General features: G+C 45.7%; 1 protein-coding gene across 1 annotated transcript in view; it reads left to right on the top strand.

Annotated features, from left to right (window-relative positions):
- Clip4 (CAP-Gly domain containing linker protein family member 4) overlaps positions 1–16059 on the top strand; it is a 70268-nt gene that overhangs the window by 39713 nt on the left and 14496 nt on the right. Inside the window, exons 9-13 of the mRNA XM_032908954.1 lie at positions 3904–4044; positions 6926–7015; positions 8045–8191; positions 10693–10827; positions 14014–14137. Of these exons, the coding sequence (XP_032764845.1) occupies positions 3904–4044; positions 6926–7015; positions 8045–8191; positions 10693–10827; positions 14014–14137 (637 nt within the window). The remainder of the gene's footprint in view (positions 1–3903; positions 4045–6925; positions 7016–8044; positions 8192–10692; positions 10828–14013; positions 14138–16059) is intronic.

Genomic DNA, 16059 nt, shown 5'->3' with positions numbered 1-16059 from the left:
GGGCCAGCCATTGGTTGGCCATTCCTCTGTCTTTGCTCCACGTTGTCCCTGTACTTCTTTTAGGCAGTACAAAGGGGGTCAAGGTTTTATGGGTGGGTTGATGGACTTATCCCTCCGCTTGGAGTCCTGCCTGGCTATAGGAGATAGTCCCTTCAGGCTGCATATCCCGCTCTGTGGAGTCTCAGCTACAGTCACTCTCATAGACTCCCTGGAACGTCTCCCATCCCGGGTCTCTGGCACGTTTCAGAAATGCTGCCCCCTTTTCCCTGGTTCCTTTTATCCTCCTGACCCTTTCCCTGGCTCTCCCTACACCTGATCCCAACCGTCCCTCTATTCCCCCCCCCATCCTTTCTCCCATTCAGTTTCCTCCCTCTATCCACTTCTGATAACTATTTTACTTCCCCTCTGAGTGAGATTCAAGCGTCCTCCTTTGAACCTTCCTTGTCATTTAGCCTTTTTGGGTCTGTGGATTGTAATGTAGGTATCCTGTATTTTAGAGCTAATATCTACTTATAAGTGAGTACATACTATGCATTTTCTTTGGAGTCTGCGTTACCTCACTCAGGATATTTTCTAGTTCCATCCATTTGCCTGCAAATTTCATGATGTCCTTGTTTTTAGTAGCTGAGTAGTATTTCATTGTATAATGAACCATGTTTTCTTTATCCATTCTTGGCCTGAGGGACATCTGGGTTATTTCCAGTATAAAGGAAGGGTACTTTTTCTTTTTGAGTTAATTTTGTATCCAGCCACTTTGCTGAAGGTGTTCATTACCTATAAGAGTTCTCTGGTAGAGTTTTTGGGGTTACTTAAGCACACTATCATATCATCTGCAAATAGTGATACTTTGACTTCTTCTTTTCCGATTTGTTTCCCCTTGATCTCCTTTAGTTGTCTTATTGCACTAGCTAGAACATCAAGTATTATATTGAAGAGATGAGAGAGTGGACAGCCTTGTCTTGTCCCTGATTTTAGTGGAAGTACTTAAATATCTCTCCAATTTGACATTGGTTGTAGGCTTTCTGTATTTTGCCTTTATTGTGTTTATGTATACACCTTGTATCCCTGCTCTCTCCAAGACCTTTTATCATGAAGGGGTGTTGGATTTTGTAAAAGTTCTTTTCAGCATCTAATGAGATTATCATGTATTTTCTTTCAGTTTGTTTGTATGGCGGATTACGTTTATAGATTTTCATATATTGAGCCACCCCTGCATCCTTGGGATGAAGCCTACTTGATCATGGTGGATAATGTCTTTAATGTGTTGTTGGATTTGGTTTACAAATATTTTATTGAGTATTTTTTTCATTAATGTTCATAGGAAAATTGATCTGAAATTTTCTTTGTTAAATATTGTGTGGGTTAGGTATCAGTGTGACTATGGCTTCATAGAATGAGTTTACCAATGGTCATTCTGTTTCTATTTTGTGGGATAGTTTGAAGAGTATTTGTATTAGCTTTTTTGAAAGTCTGGTAGAATTCTTTGGTAAAACCATTGCACCCTGGGCTTTTTGGTTGGGAGACTTTTAATGACTGCTTCTATTTCCTTAGGGGTTATAGGATTGTTTAGATTGTTTACCTGATCTTGATTTAACTTTGGTAAGTGGAATCTGTCTAGATAATCATCCATTTCATTTAGATTTTCCAGTTTTCTGGAGTATAGGCTTTTGAAGTAAGACCTAATGATTCATTGCAAATCCTCACTGTCTGTTGTTATGCTTCCCTTGTCATTTCTGATTTTGTCAGTTTGGATGTTGTCTCTCTACCCTTTCATTAGTTTGGCTAAGGGTTGTCTATCTTGTTGATTTTCTCAAAGAATCAGCTCTTTGTTTTGTTGATTTTTTTATATTGTTCTCTTTGTTTCTAGTTTATTAACATCAGCCCTGAGTTTGACTATTTCCTGCTGTCTAATCCCCTGAGGAATGTTTGCTTCTTTTTGTTCTAGAGAGTTCAGGTGGACTATTTAGTTGCTATTATGAGATCTCTCTAATTTCTTAATGAAGGCACTTAGTGCTATAAACTTTCCTATTAGCACTGCTTTCACTGTGTCCAGTAAATTTGGGTATGTAGTGAATTTGCTTTCATGGAATTCTAGAAAGTCTTTAACTCTTTTTCTTTATTTTTTTTTCTTTGACCCAATGGTCATTGAGGAGACAGTTATTCAGTTCCCATGAATTTGTAGGTTTTGTGTTGTGTTGTTGTTGAAGTCCAGCTTAAATCATAGTGATCTGATAGGATACAAGGGGTATTTCAATCTTCTAAAGGATTACTTTGTGACCAAGTATATGGTCAATTTTGGAGAAGGTTCCCTGAGGTGCTGAGAAAAAAGTACATTCTTTTGTGTTTGGATGAAATGTTGTATAGATATCTGTTAGGTCCATTTGATTCATAACGTGTTAGTTTCGTTATTTCTGTTTGGTTTCTGTTTCAATGGTCTATCCATAGGTGAGAGAGGACTGTTCAAGTCTCCTACTATGTGTGTCCAATGTGTGATTTAAGCTTTTGTAATATTCCTTTTATAAATGTGGGTGCCCTTACATCAAAATTCATTTTTTTAATAATTCATTCCATGAGGGGGATTAGGTGGGGATTCCTAAGCTCAAGAAAGTCTAGAAATTCATATATCCGGAATAGAACATTTCTTTCTTTAAACCAGCAGTTCTCAACCTGTGGGTTGCTACCCATTGGCAAACATCTAGCTCCAAAGATATTTACATTATGATTCATAACAGTAGAAAATTACAGTTATGAAGTAACTATGTAAATGGCAATGACTATAAGTAGCAATGAAGATAATTTTATGGATGGGTGTCACTACAACACGAGGCATTGTATTAAACGGTTGCAGCATTAGGAAGGTAGAGAAGCACTGCTTTAAACCTTGACACATTTAATTGTCATCATCATCTTCATCATTGTCATCGTCATTGTTATCATCAACAACCTCACATCAGTGACATGAGAAAAAATTACAAATAGGTTTTTAAAAAACCAGAAAAGTCAAGGCAAGGTCATTCAGAGTCCAAATGAGAAAAGAATTCCAAAGGTTTTCAGGAAAGTGATGTAGCTGGCACTGCTCAGGTATGAACAGAATGCTCCTTTTTGTAAGGGTGCAAGTGTTCTTGCTTTAACAGGACCATTTCAATATGATGTGTGTTCATTAGGTTTTAAACACTCAGAGTGTAATGTACGTATTATGACTTTATTTTCTTTTTAAGTGTGGAAGGGAGATAATCTTGGTATTCATAGTCTGTGTTCACTCTCTTCAATGTCTGTGTGTTCTTACTCAAACTGGATATTTTATTGCCTCCATACACTTTCTCAGTAGGGTTTTATGCTCCCAGCTGCTGTAGATAGGCAGTCCCCTGCCTCTGTGTACCTCCTTTCCTCAACTCACGCTACATCGTTTCTGCTTGTCAGGAATCGAGGGCTAGGCCTTTGGGGAAGATTGTTTTATAAGGTGTCTGTACTGTGTGTAAGGAGTTATAATTAGTTATAGTGGGAAAATGCAGACAAGGGCAACATTTGAATTTGCCCCTAAAAGGTGTGCAGTACAGAAGGGAAATGTTGGGAGGTCACAAACCCTAGGCAGACAGCAGGCAGCATGGCTTCTACTGTGTAGTACCTATTATTCTCAGTCACTTAGAACAGCAGATGGCAATGTTTACACATTTCCCTTTCCCCTGAACTTCACAGTAATCACGTATCTCTTATGTGGCTCCTAAATCATAGCATATTTAGTCTTGGCAACTAGTCTTGCCACTGAGGGCAAGAGCCATGTCTCATCCCAAGATGCACGGTAGGTACTGAACAGAGCCTGTACTAGCAACAGTTCTATTAGCCTTGAATTTGAAAGTGCGTTCATTTGCTCCACACCAATTATGGTTCTGTCTTTGCCCTCAGGTATTTTTGCGCCACTTTCAAAGATAACTAAAGTAAAAGATGGGAGAAAAAACATCACAAATACTCCTTCCACGAAAGCCACCCTCCATGCCCGGTCCCAGAAGGTCGATGTAGCCCACGTCACATCCAAAGTAAATTCCGGTAAGTCACACTGGGGAGGTCAGCAGCTCCTAAACCATGCTTTAAACTGTGTTTGTGGGGTTCAAGTGTTTGGACTGCTTCACTCCGTTAGTCCACCACAAAGGCTGAACCTCACAAAAGCAAGGCCTCTGTGGTTTGAGCCTCAGTTATGAATGATGACTTAAGTCTGTGGCAATGGCTTCTTTCCTTCCCTACTTTCTGTGCTTCAAATGCCCTATGATCAGGTCAGAGCTGGATTTTATGCTTCCAGTGAGTCTTCATGAAACATAACTCACTTTCGGGGCTTCGTCTCTTCCTTGACGTCCCTCTGTTGCTCAAAGTGGCCTCTTTCTGCTCCAGTTGTTAGTCCTGCTTTACTGTTTACCTGTCCTGCTGCTGCACGCATGCCCATTGTCCCCTCTGTGTCTCTCCTCACCTGTGGGTGGCTGTAGGCTGTCCTTACTGTTCCTCACCCCGTAGTCTCCTAACTGCAGCCCGGTTGTTTTCCTGCCCACCGATTGCTTTCTTTGTGTAGATCTTCTGTTCTGTGGTTAGACTTCAGAACTACCTCGATGTGATATCCAGCAGACAGGAGTGCCTCACAAACTTCTTAAAGATTGTCTCCCTTATTCAGGGCCCCTAAAGGTCACATACTTCTTACATACTTAAAAATCAGTTCTCAAAAGTTTCTTTTAAAGAAAGTCTGTTAACATCTAAGCAGACATTGCATTTAATCCTTGTGCTAATTTGAAAAGAGCTGTTTTGTTACAGCCATCTTTAATTATGTGCTCGGAGCAATCTTTCATTTGGTTGGGTAATTTAAAATACCTTAACATGATTGTAAATTTTTTCTGTAGGTATTTTTGGCCTGTTTGTTAGATCTGTTCCCAGATACTCCATACCTGGGGCTACTTAATGAGAACCCCCTCCCCTCAAAAAACTCCAACCCAAACCCAAATAAAGAATATATCACAGTCATGCTCTCCATGAAAGTGAAGGTGGGCTCTCTCACATTCTGTGTTTATGTGTATGAATGCATACACGTGTGTGCGCACGCACATATGCACACACACTTGCACAAATGCACATGCAGGCACATGCACACACACACACACTCACACACACTCGCACACACTCGCACAAGTGCACATGCAGGCACATGCACACACATGCACACACACTCACACAAATGCACAAGCACACACGTGCGCACACACGTCAGATAACCGGAAGGTGATTTGAGCCGCATCAGTGGATGAGAGTAGCGCATGTTTCCTGTTTGGATATTATTGTATAGTTTTGTGAAATGCTGATTTGAGGGAAGCCGGGCACACGCACAGAGAACTTTATACTATTTTTAAAACCTCATGTTCGGTTATCTTGATGACAGGGCCAAATGGAATCGCAGAACTGAAAAGTAGAATAATTGAAAGCTACACTCGGCAGGTTTTCTCCCTCCACAGCTGCTTCGGTGTCTCCTGTGCTCTTTGACCACCAGAGGGACTTCCCTCCTCCTCCTCCCTCTAGCTGCGGCTGCTAAAGAAATGTCACATAGCTGGAATTTTGTCCAGGCCTGTCCTCCCCTTCAAATTCAGGACAAGACTCACTCTCCACAGAACATTTCCATCTGTCCCCTAGCTGGAGATTGCAGCCCCTCATCCTCCCTCCCTCCCTCCCTCCGTCCCTTCCTCCCTTCCTCTCCATGCCCCAGCCTCCTCTTCTGCAGATCTAGGATTGAACTCAGAGCCTAGCAATGCTAGGCAAGTGCTGTCCAGGTGAGCTGCACCCTTGGCCAGGCTCTGCCTGCCTCTGAGGTGTCTGCTCCCTGTGTGTCCTGCTTGCCTCCCCTGAATCATGGAGGATTCCTTCCAGCCAGGCTGCCCACAGTCTGTGTCTTCTTGTGAGATTTTCCTCTGACTTTCTAGAATCCCCACTCTCACTTCCTCTTACTAGACCCCCTGCTTTGGGAAAGAAATTTGACCCAACCAAGCCCCTACTCAGAGAGCATCCTGATGAGCCACTGGTTCCTCTTTGCAGAGTTTCTGCCCCACTCCCCACTCTCCCACGTCCCCTCTTCATTGGTGCTTAGATAACAGAGGCCTTTGGTCACACTAAACTCAAAGTCCACTTCAGGGTGCACACAAACTGTCTTGTTTCTGTTTGCAGCAGAGTCTTATGTAGAGTTTTTCACTCAAAATGCTTTTTGAGGTGACTGGGAATGGCCGATGACAGCACACAAGAAGTTGGGAAGCTCCCAGGTGCTCTCTTTAAACAAGCTGATTGAGTTGATATGAAGGTCTTATCAAACAACCGTTATTCACGAGCTCCCACCCCCCCGCCCTCAACCCCAGATGAGGCTGTTGTGGGGTTTGGTTATGTAGGAAAGTGTCATATAAGTTGTCACATCTCAGCTGTGACAAGTTTGCCACTCCCTAACTGTGTGACACAAGTTCTGAGCAAGCCTATGAACTGTAGATACCGACACTGGGATGTTTTAGAGATCTGTAGCAGGGCAGAAGCTGGAGTTGTTAGACGTCCTGAGAACACATCCTCTTCTTTCCTCGGTTTGCCGTGCTGGATTCTAAGCAGGACCGGTGCACGCCCGGCAGGCGCCGTGTCTCTGAGCAGTGTGTCTAGCTCCTTCACCGCCTTAAACACTCAGGTGCTCCTTCTGCCTGTCTGTGACAGCACGTTCACCGTGTTTCCACAAGTGGATGAGTGGTGGCCCACGCCTTTCATGCCAGCACTCAGGGGGCAAAGACAGGCGGATCTCTCTGAGTTCGAGGCCAGCCTGCTCTGCAGAGTGAATTCCAGGACAGCCAGCGCTGTATAGAGAGACCTCATCTGAAACCAAACCAACATCGTCTTTTGCTGAAATCATCTTCGTGTGTTTACTCACCAGGATTGATGACATCCAAAAAAGAGAATGCTTCTGAGTCCACACTGTCACTGCCTAGGAGTGAAGAACTGAAGACTGTAGCCAAAAATGATGGTAACGTAGCCACTGCTTCCTGTTCTTACGGCCACACCCATGGGTGGGATTTCAGATAGCACAGCACACGCCGGCGTATACGATTCGGGTTAAAGCTGGGAAGGGGAGAATCATAGTAAAACTACTCTTGGAAAAAAAACCTTTAAAAATACGGATGCGTAAAGAACTACTGGCTTAGTGGGGAGTCCACAGCACAGAAGGTGTGGCCAGACTTTCAGCGTCAGGAGGGAGGAGCCCGTGCAGTCTTGCTCACCTGCAGGCTGACTACAGAGTGACTCAAGATTAAAATGCAGTCACCTTAAGATGTGTTAGTAGTGTGCGTGAGTGCATATACGTGTGTGTGTGTGTGTGTGTGTGTGTGTGTGTGTGTGTGTGTTTGAAGGGACTCTATTACAGTTTCCCCTAAGGAGAGGGGAGTGTGTGTGGAAGGGACTCTATTACAGTTTCCCCTAAGGAGAGGGGTGTGTGTGTGTGTGTGTGTGTGTGTGTGTGTGTGTGTGTGGGGGGGTGTGTGTATGTGTGTGTGTGTGTGTGTATATGTATGTGTGTGTGTATGTGTGTGTGTGTGTGTGTGTGTGTGTAGATGTGTGTGTGTGTGTGTGTGTGTGTGTGTGTGTGTGTGTGTGTTTGAAGGGACTCTATTACAGTTTCCCCTAAGGAGAGGGAAGTGTGTGTGTGTGTGTGTGTGTGTGTGTGTGTGTGTTAGATAGCATTAATTAGTAGGGTGACACCCCCTATATAAGATACGTTACTGTGAATCCTTAAAATGTTCTGCTTGTATAAACAGCGATCTATTTTGTGTATAAACAGCCGTGCATTTGGATGAAATCAGGCATTTAATTTGACACTAGATAATCCACAATTGAGGACGCTAAATGAAGCGTTTCAGAAGAATTTACCCAGAAAACATCTTATTAGTTCTTTTCTCTTTTCTTTCTTTCTTTCTTTCTTTTTTGTTTTGTTTTGTTTGTTTGTTTTCGCTTTTTAAAAACGCCCTTTAAACTGTGATTCTTTCCTGCTCCCCGTCAGCTGCCCAACCTGGGTGCATCAGCAGCTCCTCCTCCACGTCCTCCCTGGACCACAAGCAGAGCCACCCAAAGAAGCTGAGCACAAGCGGCAGCAGTGGCAAGAAGGCCTTGAGCAAAAGCCCCTCTCTCCCGTCCAGAGCCAGTGCTGGTATCTATGGCTTTTTCAACCAGGCTTTCTTGGTGTTTTTTATCTTGGTTTGTTTGTAAGTGGATTTGCTCTTTTTAACGTGTAGAAGGAGCCCTTTACCCTTCTCCGAACCCCCTTCCCTTCCCTTTAGTTGCCCCTTTCCCTCCTTCCCCCCTTTACCCTTCCCTGCTCCCCTTTTCCCTGTCCCTTGTCTCCCTTCACCCCAGGCAGATCGAGCTGTCTTGCTCTTTGGGCGACACCATGTAGGAGCCCTTCACCACTTCTGCCCCTGGGCTTCAGTCACACTGAGCATCATGGTGTCCCTGGCTCCCCGGCCTGCAGTCAGGACTCCTGGCTCTGAGGTTTTTACTGTTATTTAGTTGATAGTTTTTGCATCTCGGCCCTCCACAGGCCTGCCTGTCATTGTTTAGGAAAGCATCTCCACTCTGCTTTTACTGGAGTTGTTTGAAGCCCTGCAGGAGAGCTCAGGCATCCCCCAGGGGACAGTGACTTGTGGCTTGCATGGTCTCCCTGACCACTGCCCCTCAGGATATGGGATGGTGTGAAAGCGCACGCCCAGGCTTCCAGCTGAAGTCTACCTAGATGGTGACAGACATTGTTTACCTTGTCTGCAAACTGTCAGCAGTGACCCTAATGTAGTAAACCCAGAAGTGGGGATCTAAGGAGGGGGAGCCTGGACGTTGGGCCTGGAGCAGCGGTACCCCCTCCTCCCCACTCCTGGCCAGTTTCTCTTCTGGGGCCTGAGGAACAGAGGGTGGTGGCAAGGCTGCCCTGTTCTTACTCTATTGTATGTTTACTACTCCTGTGTTTGGGATTTGGACTTTTGGCATTTACTCAATTTTAGAATATGAGTTTAGAATGGCTTCCTTTCTCCCTTTTCCCCGGAACAAGCAGTTCCAGTGTGCCTATATACTTACTATTTTTCCTTTTTATTCAGTTGAAGATTATGTTGACATAAATTATAGTGGGTGATAATCAGAATGAAAAAAAACAACAACAACAAAAATCAAAGACCTTCCCTGGGGAAAGGCAAAGAATGGGAGGGGGGGTGTGTGGCTGTGGACCACGGTTGGAGCTTCTGTGTTTGGGCCCCAGACACATCTCCTTAGACTTTTCTAGAGTGCACAGAGAAGCTTTCTGAATTGGAGGGAGATTGATTGGCAGAGCCCAGAGAAGGGTGGGAGGGACAGTGACTGGAATCAGAAAGAGGGGCCAGGAGCATGGGGAGGTGGGGAGGAGGCCTGCACTCCGGGCCTGGCTCACTGGCAGGAGCAGTGGGCAGGCCTGAGGTGTCCTGGCCCCGGGCCTGGGTAGCACCTGTGAGTTGCTAGCGCCTGTCCTGGTTAGCTCTAAGGCCAGGCCTTACCCACCGTTGCACCATTTTATGGAAAACACTGTGAGCTGCAGAGCAATGACTGACCAGGTCTGGGTCTCTCAGTGGTCCAGTGGTTTTTACCTCTGCCTCCACAGGCCCGAGTCTGCTCCTGTGTTTTCAGTCTCCCCCTTCCCACAGTTGACCCAGCGTTCTCAAGGCCTTCCCGGATGGTAGCTGTCCAGTCGGTACTCAGTACCAATAGGACAGGGCCCAGGATCCCGCCTTCTGGATTTGAACAGCTTTTGAGATAGTATTTCTTAGAGGCCAGATACCAGGTAGTGGGCACTTTAGGGGTAGTTCTGAATTGGGGTGATCAGGACCCGCCATGAGTCGGATATTCCTTACCTGACACGATTGGGGTCAGAAGTGTTTTGAACTAGGGCGGTTTGGGATTTTGGAATATTGGCACAATCTACTGTTTGACCATCTCTAGCCAGAAGCTCTGAAATCTGACACCCTTCAAACTCTGAAGCGTCGAGAGATGGCACATTCCAATCTGAATGTGAATTCCCGCATCTGTGCTAAGGATGGTCAGGCTTGGGAACACCGTCCATTTCCGATTGTCCTGTTTGGGCCACTCCGCTTACAGCAGTTTGACCAGGAACTACATTCCTGAGTGTGTCTTACCCGGAATCTGGGTGAATACAGCAGCTCTGTGCTTCACATGACTAGGGATTGGCCCCCGGGCCACAGGGAACTACCACTTGGTTTCCATGCTCTTCCCGTGTCCTCTCTACCTGCTTTCGTGCCGTAGCACCAACAGCGAACCAGTGACAGGAGGCTGAGCTCGCACGGCTCTGGTCTTCACAGACCACTCCGTGTCAGAGCAGAGCGTGTACCTGGCTGTCTTAGTGGAACTGATTCTTTTCTAGGAGCAAGGTTTGTGCTGTTCCCAGGTGGTGGTTTTTCTCGGGGAACCTTCTCGTTTGCAAGCTTTGCGAGCCGTGGCCTCCTGCGTGAGGGTCACAGCTTCGACAACTATGTGGTGAAATGTCCAACTAACCAGACTAGTTAGCGCACGTGGGGTGAGTTTTAAAAACTAATGTGCTCTTTTGAGTTTTTCCTTCCTTTGTTTTCTTTCTTCTTCCCCTTCCCTCCCCATACCTCCTACCCACCACTTGAACAGGTTTGAAATCTTCAACAACATCTGCAGCAAATAACACTCACCGTGAAGGAGCACTCCGCCTTGGAGAAAGGGTGCTGGTGGTAGGCCAGAGAGTGGGGACCATTAAGTTCTTTGGGACAACAAACTTTGCTCCAGGTAACGTCCCCAAATAGTCTTGGTTTGACAAGAATTTTGTACAAAAGGTTTAAAACTCACACAGCAGATGAGACTTAGTCCTAGGGACGGCCTCCCTTCCCATTCTTGTGGCTGGGGGCAGAGGCAGAGAATGGAAAGTGATACAGCTGCCTGTACTAGACTGACTAGCTGTCTGTACTGGACTGACTAGCTGTCTGTTCTAGACTGACTAGCTGTCTGTTCTAGACTGACTAGCTGTCTGTACCAGACTGACTAGCTGTCTGTTCTAGACTGACTAGCTGTCTGTACTAGCTGTCTGTATTACACTGACTAGCTGTCTCTATTACACTGACTAGCTGTCTGTACTAGACTGACTAGCTGTCTGTATTACACTGACTAGCTGTCTGTACTAGACTGACTAGCTGCCTGTACTAGACTGACTAGCTGTCTGTACTGGACTGACTAGCTGTCTGTACTAGACTGACTAGCTGTCTGTACCAGACTGACTAGCTGTCTGTTCTAGACTGACTAGCTGTCTGTACCAGACTGACTAGCTGTCTGTATTACACTGACTAGCTGTCTGTATTACACTGACTAGCTGTCTGTACTAGACTGACTAGCTGTCTGTATTACACTGACTAGCTGTCTGTACTAGACTGACTAGCTGTCTGTATTAGACTGACTAGCTGTCTGTACTAGACTGACTAGCTGTCTGTACTAGACTGACTAGCTGTCTGTACTAGACTGACTAGCTATCTGTATTACACTGACTAGCTGTCTGTATTACACTGACTAGCTGTCTGTACTAGATTGACTAGCTGTCTGTACTAGACTGACTAGCTGACTGACTAGCTGCCTGTACTAGACTGACTAGCTGTCTGTACTACACTGACTAGCTGTCTGTATTACACTGACTAGCTGTCTGTATTACACTGACTAGCTGTCTGTTCTAGACTGACTAGCTGTCTGTATCAGACTGACTAGCTGCCTGTACTAGACTGACTAGCTGTCTGTACTAGACTGACTAGCTGTCTGTACTAGACTGACTAGCTGTCTGTATTACACTGACTAGCTGTCTGTACTAGACTCACTAGCTGTCTGTATTACACTGACTAGCTGTCTGTACTAGACTGACTAGCTGCCTGTACTAGACTGACTAGCTGTCTGTACTAGACTGACTAGCGGTCTGTACTAGACTGACTCTTGCCAACTGTGTTGAACATTTGTCTAATATCAAAATTAGTTTTGACTTGTGTAGTTTATTCTGACTGCAGAGTGTGCTAAATACCTGGAAAGTATTTCAGGATAGTCACCCCTCCCACACTCCAGGACAATCCTGGAGTTGAGCAGGGAGATGGACAATCTTGGGTTTTTTTAAATTTTATTTTATTTATCAGGATAGCTTGGAGAGAAAAGCAAAGATATAAAAGTTGTTGCATGCCCTGGAACCTAAAAAAATACATGTCTGTGAACTTAAATATTCATCCCAGCTGACCTAGTACTGTGTTTCCTAAAGGAAAGATTGGTGCTGGAGGGATGGCTCAGTGGTTAAGAGCACTGACTGCTCTTGCAGAGGACCTGGGTTCAGTTCCCAGGAAGCTACATCGGGTGGCTCAAACCTGCCTGCTACTGCAGATTCAGGGGATTCGATACCTCCTGGCCTCCATAGACATCTGCACACCTGGCGCACATAAACCCACACAGTTTTATATACGATCTCCCTGTGTGTTTGCACAGATTAGAAGCCAGCTGTATACAGAGCTGAATCCGAGGTTTAGTAGCAATGCGCCATATTAACACACGGTGGCATTGCAGCATTTAGGAAAGGTCATCTACAAGGCTGAAAGAGAAAAGTTTATAGCTTTTCAGGACCCACGAAGCAGTTGACATCTTACTCTATCTGCAGACCAACAGATTAGCCCGCCACAGTGTCATCTGACCAAAGCTGTAACAATCCTGCATCACAGCAGTAGCAGGAGGCAGCAGCAGCACCATTCTGTCCTGGTCCTCAAGTCCCAGCTCCCGCTGGCTGGTGCAGAGAGGGCCAGCGGCACCTGCACACCCGGGAGCCTATGATCTGGAAGAGGACCCTGAACCTTCATAGGTTGAGGTCCCTCTGCTCTGAGCTGGTGGCTCAGCATGGCTGCTGCTTCACTTGACAGAGACCCCACCAGTTCACCAGGCATGTCCGCTGCCGTGTACGAGACAGAAGCATGAGAACCGGGCAGATGTCTCTAGCTGCTCTCTCTTCTTTGATTAATGCCACTTTTCGTCTAAGCTGGTGCTCTGTTTGATCCTCCTTAGAATTCAAGCCTCCCTTGGGCCTCCCTTACGCATCACACTAGTGAGTACAGAGCATAGCTCTCTGATAGGCTGTTTTCACAACTACTGTGCCAGAAGGCAAATGGCCACACACCCATTCCTTATCTGCTATGGATGGCAAAAGAGCAAAAGAGGTGTGCCGAAAATGCTTGGACTACAAGAGAGAGAACTGTGAGGCCTGTTTAGCTGATCACGGAAACCCCAAGAATCCCTGCTTTAGAATATGTCCACCACTCTCATGCTCCGGGAAGTGCAGCCATGCTGCTTGTTTTCATATCTCCAGGGACTCGATTTTCTCACAGCTAGCCCCATAGATACTGTCTTTTAAGACAGGTTCTCCTATTAGCAAACCCTCGTCCTTTCATTTACTTAGAAGACGGAGCGGTATCACCGTGTCTGCCGTGTTATCTCTGCCCTTGCTTAATTATTTAATAGTTGTTTGCGGTGTTCTCCTCTGAGGGGGTGAGATGGCGAGAGCTGTCCACCTGAGGACTCATGGGCCTCAGTAGCTCTCTGTGCTGCTTTCGCAGGGGAAGCATGCTATGTTAGAGCCAAGGACGGTTTCTTTTGCATTATAGCCTTAAGATGTATTTTGGTGGCTCTCCCCTTGCATAATGGCTAATTCCCTGCAAATCTGAGTTTGTGCGTTTCATTTTTCCTCCCTTAATGCACTGCTCTGCAATTACGCCACTAAAATGTCTCTCCCGCCTTTCAGATTTTCAAGTTTTATTTTATAATTTTATCATCTCAAAGCTTAGAGATCATCATGATCTCCCATCATCTCGGTCATTTGTGAAAACATGGAGACGTCTTTGGGTTTGTATTACCATACAGTGGTTGTGAATGAAGTACAGATGCCTTTAAAATGCAATATTCATGTTCTAGGGTATTGGTACGGCATAGAGCTGGAGAAGCCCCATGGGAAGAATGACGGTTCGGTTGGAGGTGTGCAGTATTTTAGTTGCTCTCCGAGATATGGAATATTTGCGCCCCCATCCAGGGTACAGAGGTGAGGAGAAACCGGGATGTGCATCTATTCACAGAAGCTCTGCCAATCCCCTGTGACACACGGGGACCCTGAGTTCATTGGGAAGATAAGCACACATGTGTTCCTTCAACGGGTTAACCTGCCACCTTCCTTGGAGGGAAGGCTCGTGGGAAGCTAAATTTGCTTTGCTGAGGATTTGCAATTTTAAAAACCTCCTTTCTTCCTCATTTGCAAACCCTGCGAGTGTGTGTAGGCTATTAGAAGTGGCGTTTGCAGCTAAGAACAGTGCAAGGAACCAGCTTAATCCGTCATGCAAACAAAAGTAAAAATGCTCTCTGATTGCTTTAGTCACATCCTAACTACATTAAATTTCCTGCCAGCAGGCACCCATTCACTCTCCTACAAACCTAATGGAACCAAAATGGCTTTTTCCTCTGATTTCCTTAGTTTTCAAAAATAGATAGGCAGTAGCTCTCCGGGGGGAAGCGAAGTCTCAGAGATTTATATGTAACAAGCCTCCTGAGTGTTTCATGGTAAGGCAATGTATTCCTGTGTCACCTCACTCTGGGTTTCGAAAGCAAGCTTATCCAAAACACGGGCCCTTGTGACATTCCGGCCGAACGTGGAGCTGGAAGAAACTGGTTCTGTCTGTTCTTCAGAGGCTAGAAAAGGGGATTATAATCTCTGGGCCAGATATAACATATGTGGTGGAGTCGTACTCACAAGACTAGAAGCATGGTGGTGGTGGACTGGGAGTCCCTGCCGGTCCCCATTTAACTGGACGCTGATGGTTTCTGGTCAAATCGAAGTTTTTTTGTTTTTGTTATTTTTAATCCTATTTCTTCCTCAGTTTTTTCTTTTTCTTACAAACCCCTTTGGTGTTAATTCTCTTCATTTGCCATGTACTTCAGCATACAGTACTTTGTAGCTCGTAAGGTGTCTTCCCTAGGTGTTGTTTGATCCTCATAAGTACCTGGTCAGGTGAGTTGGAGAATAACCCTAAGTATCACCAACCCTTACTGGACATTTAATGGTAGGCTCTATACTGAGCACCTAAGTGGTACACGCCATTGTCTTCTGCAGACCCAAGGAGCCACGAGCTGCTATGTTTATTCCCACATCACGGGTGGGAATCTAGTACTCCATAGAAAAAGCAGAGGTCGCATCGCTGGGTAACGGAAGAGCTAGCATGGCCTGGCTTTGTTAGTTTCCCGTATTTCCTAGGCCCATGCGTTTAGCCACTAGCACAAACCACTGTTGGGAACCATCCTCAGCTTTGTCCCTGTGTCTGTGACCTAAAGCCTCTCATCCAGCAGGGCTTGTGATTGCCCCGGGTCCACAGGGGAAGAGCGTCAGGCCCAGTGAATGATACCGGATGCCGCAGTGGGGATTGAATCCCCATTCTCTGGAGTCACAAGTGAACTCCTTGCCTCATAACCTTGTAGTAGTTCCCGGGCTTCTGCGAGTCTCTGTGGACCTGTGTCTGGCGGGCGGGCGGTTGATACATTACCTTGCACAAGTTTGATTTGTCTCCCCATCACAAGGACTGGGGTTCATCTTGGCATATTTCAGGCACAGTGGGTACCAGCAGGCCCCGTTGCCAGTTCTGTGCCCTTCACACCGCAGCCCCGCCTTCATTTGTGAGGTCACGTTTTTTTTTCCCCTGTAGTTTTGTATTTTCACTGCTGTGGTACAGAGCACACATGGCCTCACCCCCTTTCTCTTGCCTTCTGTTTGGTCTTCTCCAAGGTAGTGAAAGCAACCCCCACTCCTTAAAAGAAACAGGGCTCTGTTGAAATAAACCAGTCTCTATCCAGCTGTCTTCCTGTCATCTTCTGATTGTCTCATTCATCATCATCAAATACTATTAAGTGTCTTTTCGCACTTTGTGCTGCGCTAGGCATTCTATGAGCAAACAAAACAGACATGGTCTCCGATTTTAA

Source organism: Rattus rattus, chromosome 7, assembly GCF_011064425.1.
Source record: "Rattus rattus isolate New Zealand chromosome 7, Rrattus_CSIRO_v1, whole genome shotgun sequence".
Lineage (NCBI taxonomy): Eukaryota > Metazoa > Chordata > Mammalia > Rodentia > Muridae > Rattus > Rattus rattus.
Note: the sequence above shows the minus strand (reverse complement) of the source record. Positions and strands in the feature narration are given on the sequence as shown.